Source organism: Anarhichas minor, unplaced genomic scaffold (genome assembly GCF_050575085.1).
Source record: "Anarhichas minor isolate MPS153535 unplaced genomic scaffold, ASM5057508v1 ptg000136l, whole genome shotgun sequence".
In the NCBI taxonomy this organism is placed as follows: domain Eukaryota; kingdom Metazoa; phylum Chordata; class Actinopteri; order Perciformes; family Anarhichadidae; genus Anarhichas; species Anarhichas minor.
Genome location: NW_027466582.1, coordinates 9,308,790 through 9,322,535, shown reverse-complemented (window position 1 = coordinate 9,322,535; position 13,746 = coordinate 9,308,790). Strand labels below are relative to the sequence as shown.

The window sequence follows — 13,746 nt, the reverse complement described above, 5'->3', positions numbered from 1 at the left end:
AAAACAAGCAATAGAACAACTCCTAAGGAGCTGAGGGAGGGAGAAGCCGTCTGCAGCATGTCTAATGGGACTTAGCGGGGAGAGATCCCCTTCCATTTACAACAAACCCAGACGTATCTGCAGGAATGACCGGACTGGATGTGAAAGCTTACCTTGCCCTATTCATTCTGAGTTTCACAGAGAGTTTGTTTTTGTAGCTATAACTGGGGTCTCCTTGGGTAGAACTCCTCTCGCCTGTTGAGTGTAAAGTCTCGATTTGTATAACATCCGCTGCTACACATAAACCCTTTGCTGTACTACTACCGCACTATAATTAACGATTATTTTCATAAATCTACTCATTTTTTTTTCAAATGATACGCTTATTGCCCTGACAGAGCCTGGTGTGTGATGTCATTACTCTCTAGTCTGGCAACCAAAAAACCCCAAACCATCCTTTTCAAGCTTAAATAATATGATATGGGTTTGCTAGCCTTACGACTATTGGATGGATTGCTATAACATTTGGTACACACATTCATGTTCCCAAGAGGATGAATTGTGATAACTTTGGTGACCAAGTACCTGCAAAACAAAGGGCATCCCCATCAGTTTCAGCTTTGTGTTCAGAGTTGATAAGCAAATGCTTAACTAAATTGTGACCAGAAAACATTTTACTCTCAAAACATCAGCATGTTCATTTCATGGCGACCATGTTAGCATGCTGAGGTTAGCATTTTATCAAAGCCCATCTGTGAAGAAGGACGAATCTCTGAGCAAAAAATGACTCGTATCGCAACTCAAACTGACGATAGTTACAACAACCAATGACATCTCACCAGAACTTCCACCAACTTCCAGCTATAACAAGACTTATGTTTTAGGTTGACGCTATGCTGCAAATGGAACAAATATGGTCTGTGGTTTTTTTTGGGCTTAAACATGGAAAGAACAAGAGAAAATCTCTCTTTAGTTCCCTCCCCCCTTACCTGAGCTAGCCGGAGGGGCCAGTAAGCAACAGATTAGCAGTGCTTTGGGGAGCGGGCTGCTGTAGCATGCTGTAATGCAGACTGTCAGTCCGACACAGTTGGGGGGCTACACAATGCCTCCTTGTTCAGACTGGCCCTTCTATGCCCCACCTCTCTACCTCTCCATCTCTCTTGCTCGCTCTCTACCTCTCCATCTCTCCCTGCTGTCTCTCTCTCTCTCTCTCTCTCTCTCTCTGCCTCTAGGGGTTTAATCAAACCATAAAAACGAATGGTGTTCAAAATGTTCTTTTCCCTTTCCTAACGAAGCATGAGGTGAAGATGGAAGAGAGGATTGAAGGGATGGAGGAAGAAAGGATAAAAAAGGAAGCCGGATCAAGGCGGACATGTCGACTCCCAAACCAAACATAAATCAGCTCCCAGGAAACAGAGAAACAGAAAAAAAAAGGGAGACAGAGGGGAGGAGGAGGGGCATCAAAGCATGGTTGACATTCTCTGAGATGCAGGAGCAGAAAAGGTGTGTGCGCATGGTTTTCAGCGTGTGTGTGTCATGGGGCTCGCTGAGAGCATAATTCAGCAGCCTGCACATAAGTGTGCACACACCCACCGGTCTCTTTCTCACAACTTGTTTCTGTTTACAGCTGTTCTGTTTTCATCCTTCCAATGCGTGCTGCAACCCCTTTGTGCTTGCAGCAGCAGGTATCACACTGCTTATCTGATTCCCAACGTGAACACAAACTCTCTCTGGAAAATACCTCGTCTGTGCTCAAAATATGACAAATGAGACTGCATTCTTAATTAACCACACGCTTGTTGTCTAAGCAGAGATGTGAGGACAGCTCGCTAAACTGCAGCTGCATGCAACAGCGCCGGGGTGTCACTAAAGAATCTCCCTCACACGTTTTTCACGGTGTTTTCTTTGGGGCTTCTTACACCTCCCCCAAGCAAGAGAGGGCAAGTGCAAACACACACCTGACGATGTCTACATATACATCTTTGCAGTAAAATGCTTTAGGAATTAGACCCCTCTTCTCTCCCCAATAACAGTTATTACGAGAAATGTGGGTGGTTTTAGGGATTGACAGAAATCTATGCTAAATACTGATTATCATATTACGGGTTGATTATAAGCCTTGATTACGACACACAGCCTTGTTCAGCCGGTAGTTAGAACTCATCCACTGCCTACGTAGGTCATTTTGAGTTTATTTTGGGAGTTTCCCCCCAAAAAACCGGGTTGGAGACAGACGCTCTTTGAAAAGGTGACACCTACTCTCACTCAGATTATAGTGATTTTTCACAGCCTATGCCCTCAGTCAACACACTGATAACACCCCATTACAGTACATGGGTGAGACCCTAAGGCTGCTTCACACCTGTAGTCTGCTTTATTTGATTTAGAGAAGATTTTTTAGATTTTTTACAAATGAACCAAGAGCTGTTATTCAGTTATTAAGTTACTGACTGTCATCCTGCTTCATCAGCACTACATGAACACACATCGCAAAATCAAAGAGGTCACGTAAGGTATAACTGACTACGCGCTTCATTCGGATAATTACACTGCCACTTATAATAATAACAACATATAGATACATAGAAACTGAATGAATGTCTTGTATCACAATATTAAATGGTAAATGGACTGCATTTATAAAGCCCCTTTTCTTTCTTTCTTGTCTTAGTGACCATTTAAAGCGCTTTACAACACAAGCCAGCATTCACATGCTCTCAGTCAGGCACAGCGGATAGTTACAGTGTGGGCACTAAATATCACTCATCAGGGAGTCAGAGTAAGACACACAAGCACTTCAGCTTTGTTTATACTCGCGCATTGGCGCCGTAGCGCGAGCTTCTGCAGATGGCGCCCGAGAAGGAACGGAGGCGTTTATATTGTGCTACATTACTCCCCGTAACGACAGAGGGCGTACAAACAAATTGAACTGTGAAGAATCAAAAAGACAACGAGTGTAACCAATAGATATGCCCATAGACTTCAGGTAGAACCAGCAAAACGCCATAAACCAACCTCCACAATGCCGAGGAGGGATTGTAATTATCTGTGAACTCATATCTCATATTCATGGAATACTGTATTGCCTTCATACAAGTCCTGCAAAGAAACAAGTTAAGTATTACATGCATTTGAAATAAACAAAGGTTGGATATCCTGTCAACAATTTTACTCAAATAAAGACCTCCTGTTTCTAAACATTTCAAAAAGAATTGGCGAATTTTGTATAATCCCTGGACATGTAAATAGTGCTTTTATCAGTGAATTATTTGTGACAGTCACGCGATTGCGAGTGCCAAGTTGCACAACTTCAGGGGTGCACAACCAAGTGCCGCGACCACTTGGGGGGGGGGGGGCCTACTCCCAACACTCGCCGGCCGTCATTACAGCAAGTATAAACTAAGCTTACCACCTCTGTATTGACTTCATTCACACCAACCAGGCAGTCTGACTCTCGGAGCAGTTGTTTGGTCCCGAATAGCTTTTTTCCAGCGGCCCAAACTAAACAAGTAGTGGAGACTTGTGACACTTTGTCCATACCAATAAATTCTGCAGTAACTTTTCGACCATTTTCTACGTTTTATATTGAAATAGAACTAACACACAATTAAGAGTAGCATTCCCTTTGCACAAAGAGAACAGAACATCATCCCATTGGAAGCTCTGTGGGACGGCAGCAGAATAACTTGATGTTGATGTACAACACACTGAAAATGCTCACATGCTGACAAATGTGTTTCTGTTGTTTTCGTGGTACCAGGACATAACTGACATTCCGGGAGTTAATTTAGTTTAATATTACCAGCAGCCAAATCATTAATTAAGCATTACCTCAGTCAGGAGGTGCTGCCTTCCCACACACATCTTGGCAATGAGACAAAAACATATTTGGATTGGTGCACGTTAATATGGCTTTTGTGCCGAGACTTGACTCAAAGCTCGTTTCAACTAATTTTCACATTAATCTTGTCGACACGTTTGTGTTCAAAGCTTTGTCCCGAAGTCCCTTCACCCCGTTGTTATTGGAGTCAAATAGAAAGTAAATCCATTTGAAAGAAGCTGAAGTTCAACAAGGTTTTAATAAGTCTTTAAAATGCCCGTGTCTATAATGGTGTGAGGTGGGGTAATGTCATTTCCTCACGCTGAAGGGGAGCATGAGGGGAAGAGTTGTTTCCTGTTGTAAACACTCATCTCTCATCACCAGCACCACATCGTTGCTTGATGTGTGTGTTTGTTTATGTACTTATTGTATCCAGGGGGAGGAACTAACACAGTCTTTCATCGCCATCACGCGTTGTGCCAGACGTCCGCTTCAAATTACACAACCGCACGCTCCCACTGTATGGCAACCCCTGTGCCATCAATGCACACAGGAGCGCACACAATCAGCGGTTATCTACATCACATGCACCCAAAAACTCTCCAGCGTCACATTTGTTTAGAAGGGATTTAAAAGGATTTAGATTTGATAAGCGGATTCTAAACTCGATTCAGATTTGATGCAACGTTTTGAAACCCCGACAAAATGTTGTCGGGGTTTCAAAACGTTGCAACCTTCAACCCTCTGCAACGTGTCTCCTATCTATTAAAGAAATGTTGATTTAACAAATCAAAAAGTTTATCGTTCAAACCTGTTCAAACCGCAAAAATATCTGAAGCACCACACAAGTGGTTTATAGATTCAGCGTGTCTCAAAACAATACATGCTATTAAAGAACTCACTCCCTCGTTGGCACCCAACAACTCTGTGTTGTGATACCATCATGCAATGAATCAAAATATCTTGACACTTCACTCCTTGGGGAACTCGCCCACAGAGAGGGCTCTTTGAATAGCAGCAGCTCCCCCTCTCTATTCAGTCGGAGAGAAAAGCCGCCTTATGCCCGGCCCTCGCTGTCCGCCTAGCCGCCTGCCTGCACCGCAGTAGACAAAACAAGTGGGAGGCAGGATTTGTTTAGACAGAGCTCACCTGGCGCACACAAGACACCGAAACAGTGATCAGGCAAGCCCTAGGGATGAGTAGAGGCAGCGAGGTGGAGGTGGGGAGAGGAGGCAAGGGAGCTGCTGAGTGTGTGAGTGGGGGGGAAGGGGCTGGGAGAGGAGAGCATGGGGTTCAGTGTGCTACCCTTCATTCAAGGCCACTCAAAAATCAGAGCGGATTAAGATAGTAGCGCTCAGTAATATGGACTAGGACATATAGGTGGATTTGTGTGTCTGTGTGTGAGTGTTGGCTGCAGTGTCAGGCAGCTTAGAGCGCTTGCCCAGAGCAAAGCAATCAGCTGATCTGTCTCAGTTGAAGGATCGAGCTCCCCAGTCTTTTTACTGGATGTCAACGGATTATTTGGTTTGGCAGATTAATCGGCGCCAATGGGACATTATGCAAACTATCGCTATCGGCGGAACTGAGCTCCGATATCAGTGTGCGAATGTGGTTAATTCCTGATAATAATCGAAACAACAGACTGGCAACTCGGTGCGCTCCGGCCGACAGACTTTAAATTCTGTTTTTAAATTGGATTATTTAGATTGTTTGACTCTGTGAAAAAAAATCTTGAACGCATCAATCTGGGGATAGTGTTAGAAAATGGATGTCAAAACTTTGCATCCCGGGAACAGCTGATTTTATAACAAGATGACAAGTGGTATTCACGTCATATCTGACCCGTCTTGAGTTAAATTCTCCACACAAAAGTTAGCTCTCAATGTAGCGCAACACTATCAGCTCTGTATCGGTATCGACCGATTAATTTGTCTGTCAGCTTTTTCTTGCTCCAAACTAATATTATGATATCGGCCTTTAAACATCCGCTAATCGATCGACCTCTGCTCTTTACATCACAAGATCAAGCCTTTGTTTTTAGGGCTATAACTAATGATTATTTTCAAAAACAATTCCATTGATTAATTAATTGTTTGGTCTATAAAAGTGCAAGAATTTGTTAAAAAAGATATCCATCCCAATTTCCCCAAAACCAAAAGAGGCCCATTTCTATTTCTTGTTTTGTCCGACCGACAATCTATCAATCGTCAATCATTTCAGACTTTCAAGGAACGGTAGCAAATCCTCACATTTGAGAATCCAAAAGCTATCAAATGTTTGCCATTTCTGCTTGATAAATGACTTAAAAGAGTAATTCATTTTCTGTTGAAGACCAATCGATTAGTTGTCTCGTTTCAGCTGTAATTGTTTGATCAACACTTTTTACCGCAAGAAAATCCAGTAAACTACAGCATCTATATCTTAGTAAACATGGGAACACAGATATGGCTGGAGAGGCTCTGACCAAAGACAAAGTACGTGTATCAAATGTTAAAACACTGACAAAAAAAAAGAAAAAGTAAATATAAAAACTGATAAAACAAATCGAATTGATCCCAAACAACTTCACAGCCCTACTTTGAAGTTCTCCAAACATCTGCCTCTCCTGAACGGAATTTAAATTCATGACCTAAAGAAAACGGTGTCTTTCTTTCTTTCTTTCCCGACAGTGGTCAACATGTGTGATGAGGTTCGACAGGGGGGAACAAAGAGCAAGATGGATGATAACTCCCCCTAACCACACACTCACAGTTACTATGGGTTGACCTCAGTTGACCCCTTGGCCCCTCAACAGCCTCACATCCCATTGACAGGGGTTAAATAGGGTTTTGCCTAGAGGGTTTAATGAAAGAGAAGAAAAGTTGCTGCACTGTAACCCTTTGGCAGCGTCATATATTTTGTCTGGTAACAAACAACTGGGTCTGAAATGTTCTGTGCTTAAAAGAGACATACAATACATCTTTGTTTTGGAAGTAACTCACAGGCGAAAGGCCCAGTAAAGGCAAATGCTAGATTCCTGTCATTGTTTCGCCATTTCTTTTTTTTAAACAGTCCAGCATTCATCACGCAGCATATATGTTGACAAAAAATATGTTTTCTGACTTTGTTAGGCAGATTATTTTGTCAGTATAATGTCAAAGATATACCCATCACACCCTAAAGACCAGTCTGAAGTCTTCAAATTACTTTTATTGTCCAACCACGACAAAAAACTCTTTTTCTATTTACCATCACTTAAGACAAAGAAAAGCAACAACTGAGAAGCTGGCACTTTTACTCATAAAATGATGTTAACGATTTATAGATTATACAAAGAGTTTTAGCTCTATTTTAGTGTTAAAACATGTGAGACACCATCCAGTGTTTGTGGTGCAGTGTGGTCTGTATGTGCCTTATATACAGTCTATGGTATTTGCACAAAAAGGCAAAGAAGCGTGACGGTCATTAACGGTGATGGATGGTTTGCTGCTCACAGTCTGATGAAGAACAGTCACATAACAAGCTTGTCATGTGAGTAAACCTGAACAAATGGATATACATGCAGGGGAGGCGACGATAACGCCGTGTACTGTAGATTATATTAACAAAACAACAACAGCAAAGCATCAATGGCTTGTTGAACATTCCGCATAATGAGCTTGCTGGCTACGTTAGCCCACGGGGCTCTTAAGTGTTGCTCGGCTCACTCCACACCTGTAATTACCCGTTCAGGCAGCTGTATAATAGAAAATTATAACAGGGGGGGGGGGGGGTGACAGAATCAAAACACCCACCAACATGCAGTCGTTTGTTTCCATGATGAAATGTGAAACTGCTTTTACTCGAGTTGTCAACAGACGATGCAAACACAAGATATACAGAGAGGCAGGAACTAAAAATATGATGCGCGTTCCTTTGGAAATCAACAGTTGGCTCCGCTGGGTCACTTCACCGCAGGTTCACCGATGTGACCAGATTTTCCACCGTCGCCAATCCGACCGCATGACCGATAAGAGGTCTGAGCATCGGATGCTCTACCACATCTACTTCTGTCAGTCTGGCAGCACCTGTCAATCAAAAAACACCCCTCTCAGTCTCCAGGGAGACTCCGCTGGTCAAGAATGTGAGGACTGAAGGATTTCTTTGTCCCCGAGGTATTCTTAGTCCTCTTTCTCATGTCATTCACTGGGCATGCTTTGTCAGCATTTCTGTTCAAGCATGTTGCACAGAGTTCCTGATGAGCAAAACCAAATCACATCTGGGGACTCAACACCGGCGTCCCTTCAAAAACCGATCTCAGGTCCACGTAACGCAATGGAAGATCCCAAAATGACAGCAGTGCCTCCTCCCCATCCCCCTATGGAGCAAAGGTATCAATGAGCCACTTCCAGGACAAAAACAAAAAAAAAGTTACACCAAAGCTGAGATCTCAACGAATTAACTCCTCGCCTATGATATCGATTTTGAATAATCGTGCCTAAGCCAGTGTATGGGTAAGCAGGGCCGTCAATCAGAGGATCGGTGGTTTGATCCCCGGCTCCGGCTTCACTAGTCGCATGTCGATGTGTCCTTGAGCAAGACACTTAACCCCAAAATTGCTGCCGTAGCTGTGCCTACGGTGTATAGATAGATACTGAATTGTAAGTCGCTTTGGACAAAAGCATCTGCTAAATGACTGTAACGTAATGTAAACCTGCACCGACCAGCGGAAATCTGGATTCAGATGCTCTAATAGTTTTACCTTGTTGCTTAATTAATTAACCACCATTTAATCTACTCACTCATAGCATTTATGACCAAACCAACAGCCACTGACACATGACAATTACAGAAATGTAACCTTGTTAACAGCCTTCACTTCACCGTGATCTTTAGCAGCTCATTAGGCACATTTTGGACACATGCACACACAGCCACACACACACACACACACACACACACACACACACACACACACACACACACACACACACACACACACACACACAGAGGGCATGTTACATACATCTGCTCTTCAGCACCTTTTTCCCCACAGTGGTAGTATGCTTGTTCCCAACCATTAGACCCATTAGGGATCAATTAACACCGACACAAAGCTGCCTTCCAGTTTTATGGCACAGTAAACAAAACCTGCAGGCTCGCCTTGGGCTCAGCAGAGCTCAATGGTCTTTAATGCAACACAGGAAAAACAACAACTCATTAGTTTAGCAATATGCTGCCTTTTCTTAGCGCACATAAAAGCCCACAGATTCAGTCGGATTGCACATAAACCTGAGGTAATTGGCAGGTCCTGGGCACTGATATGACTCGCATTGACTTTACCTTTTCAAACTGATTGCATACAAGGCATCTGAAGTTTGCTTTCTTCTCTGAGCTGTAAATCTGCAGCACTTGGTCTAGACAATAGTTCCCATCTAGTAACACATTAACCCATTTATCTCCATTCCATCAATGGGATGTGTGTGTTGCAGATATTCGCTGTACTGATAAACCAAGCCTTAATCCCCTACAGCCTTCAGTAAAGGACAACCTGTCGTTTGAAGTGCCTCAACGTGGGTCAGAATTTGCCAAAAGATAAAGGCTTTTTCCACATGTTAAAGTTGATCATTCTGCTCGGTTTGAGAAACAAACACTCGAGTGAGCATGCTGCAGCACGCCACGGGCACGGGTCGTCCTGGGAGGAGAGGTTCATGCGACACACAGCACTGAGATCACTGCTCATAGTTGTTTTGAGTGTTGTGCTCAACGAATTAAAGCATGCGTAATGACTCGTTTTTTTATTTTTCATCTACTAGGGTGCTACTTACTTCTCTCGCGTAATAACAGGATGAGGCTTAATTGAGTGCACACAACACACGAGTACACACACGTTTGTAAAATCAACTTTTAGACTACAAACAAACAGAAACACAACAGAACAATACCCAACCTGAAAGGTCTGATGAGCCCTTGGTGAGATCGCTGAGGACGCTCAGACACGTAATTCCCAACAGGAGCGCAGAACTGACGGCTGAGAGAGTCCCATCTGAGAGGAACATCCTTGAAGCATTAAAGTTTGTGAGCTTCTCCGTAGCACTACAAAGTCCAGCAGCCGCATTGGGTTTCAGGTGCTGCGTCGCGTGCGGGAGATGTGCGGTCCCATGTCTCTAGTCCTCCCTCATCCTCCCACCGCACCGCCGTGAGACTGTGCGGGTCGAGCAGTGCACTGCTCTCTGAGTGCATTTCGAACTGCGTGTTGTGGAGGCAGCCCACCTGGAGGACCGCCGCTCCCCTGCATGGTCTCAAAGACCCAGAGTTCCCCACCAGACACAATTACAAGTAATATTCCTGCATCCACTATTTTACTTAAAAGCACAAACGTAGTCTACATCAATTATTAAAAGTAAAAATATGATAGTCATTGGGGGGGGGGGCAAAATGGCCCCTTTCAGAGTGTTATATTATTGGATAGTGGCATGAGTGTATTTATTGTATCATATTGCAATTTTTACTGACATATAGAATCCAAGAGGATTCAATACTCACACCACTATTACATTTTTGAGTGGAATAAAGGTAAATCTATTTAGATCCATAAATGCATCTTTAAATGCATCAATCTTTATAATATATATTTTTTAATACAGTATTTATGTGCTACTTCCTATATTTTTAATGCATTTGAAACAGGACCCGGCTAGATGATGTATAACCTATGAAACGGTTGCGCCATCTTGTGGACCACAGACTTTACTGCAGATTACAACAAATCGCGTTTCATTGACATCTCCCTACGCGGCTTCCGTACAAATACCCATGCGACAATAGAAGGTCAGATATGGCAGCCTGTGCGAAAGGGCTCGACAAATGCATGTTTTCACTGAGGTTATTACGAAACCTGCGGCTCCAAAATGAACGTAAGCAAACCGAAGAAGCTCACTTGTCTCCGGTAGTCTACTGCCAGGCCTTGGAAGATGTGTTGTACTTGTAATGTAACGTACATCCACGAACTATGAGCTAACGTTAGCTAACGCTAGACTGTTAGCTAACGAAATAGCGACCACCACTTTAACTGACATGGATTTTTATCGTATTTTCTTGTTATTTCCAGGGTTCATATCGACGTCACTCTGTCGTCTGGCTCCGGCGTATAACAGCGAGGAGCCACCAAAGTTCACCCCTCCACCTAAGCCTGTCATCATAGATAAAACACAGACTGTGGCGTCTCTGCGAAAGTATGACTGACATTCCCAGATACACATGTTAACGCTGCATACTGTACACAGCATGTTTTTGTTAAGTGATGTCCTGTTTGTTCTTCCCTCTCAGGTTTCTGAGCCCAGAGTTCATCCCTCCCAGACAGAGGACAGATCCTTTTAAATTTTCCATTGAGAGGAAAGATATGATTCGCAGGAGGAAAGTCCTCAACATCCCAGAGTTCTACGCAGGTAAGAAACCTCTTTAATCCCCCAACAGGCACGTGACCACTGTGAGGTGACAGGTGTAAGATTACCAAAAACCTCTGCTGTCTCGGCCCTTCACTGGAACTTCCTGTTTCCAAATCTTAAGACATACAAAGCCTCCTCAGATCCCATTTTTATACCAAGGCAATTTCCTAAACGTATTAACAATATGCATTGTGTTAAATAATGCTGCTATGCTAATATCAATTGTGTTTTTTTTTTAATTACGCACAAAGTGTATTGATTGCGTCATTTTTAAATGGTGTAAATTATTTCCGATTGTTTTCAGGGAGCATCCTGGCAGTGACCATGGCTGACCCCAATGCCAGTGGGAAAATGAATCGCTTTGTCGGCATCTGTATCCAGAGGGGTGGAAAGGGGCTGGGAGCCACATGTGTCCTGAGGAACATCATTGACAATCAAGGTGAGGTTTATTTATTTTCCGTGTAAGCATTTCAGGAAACAAAGGTTTGCACACAGGCTGTGGCATCACTGTCTCATGACATGAAGGAATGTCTTGTTTAAGTTAACCAAAATGTTTGATATTATTGTAAACCAGTATTGAGTCTGCCTGTCCCTTTCCCTCTATATTTGTCTATGTCCACATCTCTACCGTAGTGTTGGCCATTTATAACTTGGTTGAGGAAGAAGACAGACTTCCTCCATCCAGAGTTCCTTAACATTTACAAGAAGTGAACCAGGCGTCCTTCAGCTAAAACGCCGGTTTCTTCATGTGTGTGTGTGTCTCAGGAGTGGAAATCTGCTACGAGTTGTACAGCCCCCGTATCCAGAAGATTGACGTGCTGAAGCTTGAGAAGAGGCTCGATGACAACCTCATGTATCTGAGAGACGCCCTGAACGAGTACAGCTCTGTCGACCCGGACATGAAGCCCGTGCCCTTCTCCCCCACTGGAGAGGTGCCTTTCAACAAGGTGAGAGAGCCTCAAGATGGATCCTAATTTATAACAAAGTCCTCCAAACATATTCGTTGTACTTAATATCGTTAAAAGTATTTTTTCTGTACAGCTGCATGTAATGCAGGTATTGTTTCTAGTAAGTTAGATAAAAAATGTGGTTTGATCCAAAAGAACTGCAGCATATTAGCATTTCTGTCTATTCACCAGATGAAGGTCAGGATGCGTCCGAAGCCGTGGTCCAAACGCTGGGAACGACCCAAGTTCAACATCCAGGGCATTCGCTTTGACCTGTCCCTGACCCCAGAGAGGATGGAGCACGCCCAGAAGTGGGCCCAGCCTTGGCTGGAGTACGACATGCTGAAGGAGTACGACACGTCCAAACTGGAGGAGCAGATCCTCAGTGAGGTCCAGCAGGAGATGAGCAAGTGAGAAAGAGCCTCCGCAAATGGATCAATGTACCATCAACAGACTTTTTCAGGAGTGGGGGGGGGGGGGGGGAGAGACAGGAGCGTGAGGTTTGCATGGATGAGGAACACTCTGCTGGATTAAGTTAAACCAGATGGATTACTACAACCACGCCAGCGTGTACACGGAGGTGTTGTAATCTGAGGAGTCATGCCTTCTTCTTCTTGTTTTGTCAGTCTGCTGTGCAGGAAATGCTTTTTTCAAAGTCCTTTAAGTGGTTCCTATAATAAAACCATTAAACCCTCCAAGCCTTTGAATTACATTTTGTTCTCCTCAGAATCATAGGACGTTGTGTTTCTGATGACTATTGGTAGATTTGTGTTTGCTATGGAGGATTGACAGTAGGTGGTGCTATTCCTCTATGAAAGTTGCATAACCAAGCCTTTGTTGTGTTCTGCAGTGTTTGGAGGGAAACGCTGCCATGCTAAATAAACAGTGTATTATTTCAGTTGCAACCTAAAAACAATAGTATTTTTACATTCACATGTTCCAGATTTGAGGAGCTTCTGGGGTTAAATTAATAAAGATTTCCAGATGAATCTGTAAACCTGCTTCTTTGGATCAAGCCTCAGCACCCTTCACTTAAAAAAAAAAAAAAAAAAAAAACCCTGGTAGTCAGGGACCATACACCGAGGACACCCGGTAATGTTTTACTGTTGTGGATGGAAAATTGTGGTGTTGAGATGGTATGTTAGAGCGTCAGTTGGGTTGCATAAAAACACTTGGACTCCGTATGTTATGTCTGCTCTCTGTGAATGTGTGTGTGTGTGTATAAACACGCCGAATGAGTCCCTGCACTCTAATTTCTCCATATTACAGGATGAGGCACAGAGAAAATGGTCTTTAATACAGGAGTAGCAGATGTTTACTGAGCTCATTATGGACCACACAGAGTTCCTGTGTGCAGATACGCTGGAATTATTCCTGCTACATTTAGGGTAATAGAATGGAAGACATGCCGTTTAGAGCTTTTAACGTCGCTTACACAGCAATTCACTTTATTGGATAGAGTTAATGGCTCGCTGATTATTTTAGCCAAATTTGCCAAATCTTCTGCACCTGTTGAACAACTGTGTCCCAGCCTCACTTCAGTGTGTTCAGTCCCGTTGTTTACTCTCCACCTAATTGACCCTCTGCCCAATCA

At 43.4% G+C, this 13,746-nt stretch overlaps 2 protein-coding genes across 3 annotated transcripts in view; one reads left to right on the top strand and one right to left on the bottom strand.

Moving 5' to 3' along the window:
- The window catches only part of eva1aa (eva-1 homolog A, regulator of programmed cell death a), a 64,123-nt gene extending 53,920 nt beyond the window's left edge, over positions 1-10,203 (bottom strand). For both annotated transcript variants that reach the window (XM_076084807.1, XM_076084806.1), the window contains exon 1: positions 9,708-10,203. In XM_076084807.1, coding sequence (XP_075940922.1) covers positions 9,708-9,816 — 109 coding nt within the window. In that variant the 5' untranslated portion in view covers positions 9,817-10,203. The remainder of the gene's footprint in view (positions 1-9,707) is intronic.
- Positions 10,204-10,559: 356 nt separating this feature from the next.
- mrpl19 (mitochondrial ribosomal protein L19) lies at positions 10,560-12,846 on the top strand. Its single transcript, XM_076084611.1, has 6 exons — positions 10,560-10,674; positions 10,869-10,992; positions 11,087-11,205; positions 11,510-11,644; positions 11,971-12,152; positions 12,345-12,846. The coding sequence occupies exons 1-6, from the start codon at positions 10,596-10,598 to the stop codon at positions 12,564-12,566; spliced, it is 861 nt and encodes a 286-aa protein (XP_075940726.1). The 5' UTR covers positions 10,560-10,595; the 3' UTR covers positions 12,567-12,846.
- The last annotated feature ends 900 nt before the right edge of the window (positions 12,847-13,746 follow it).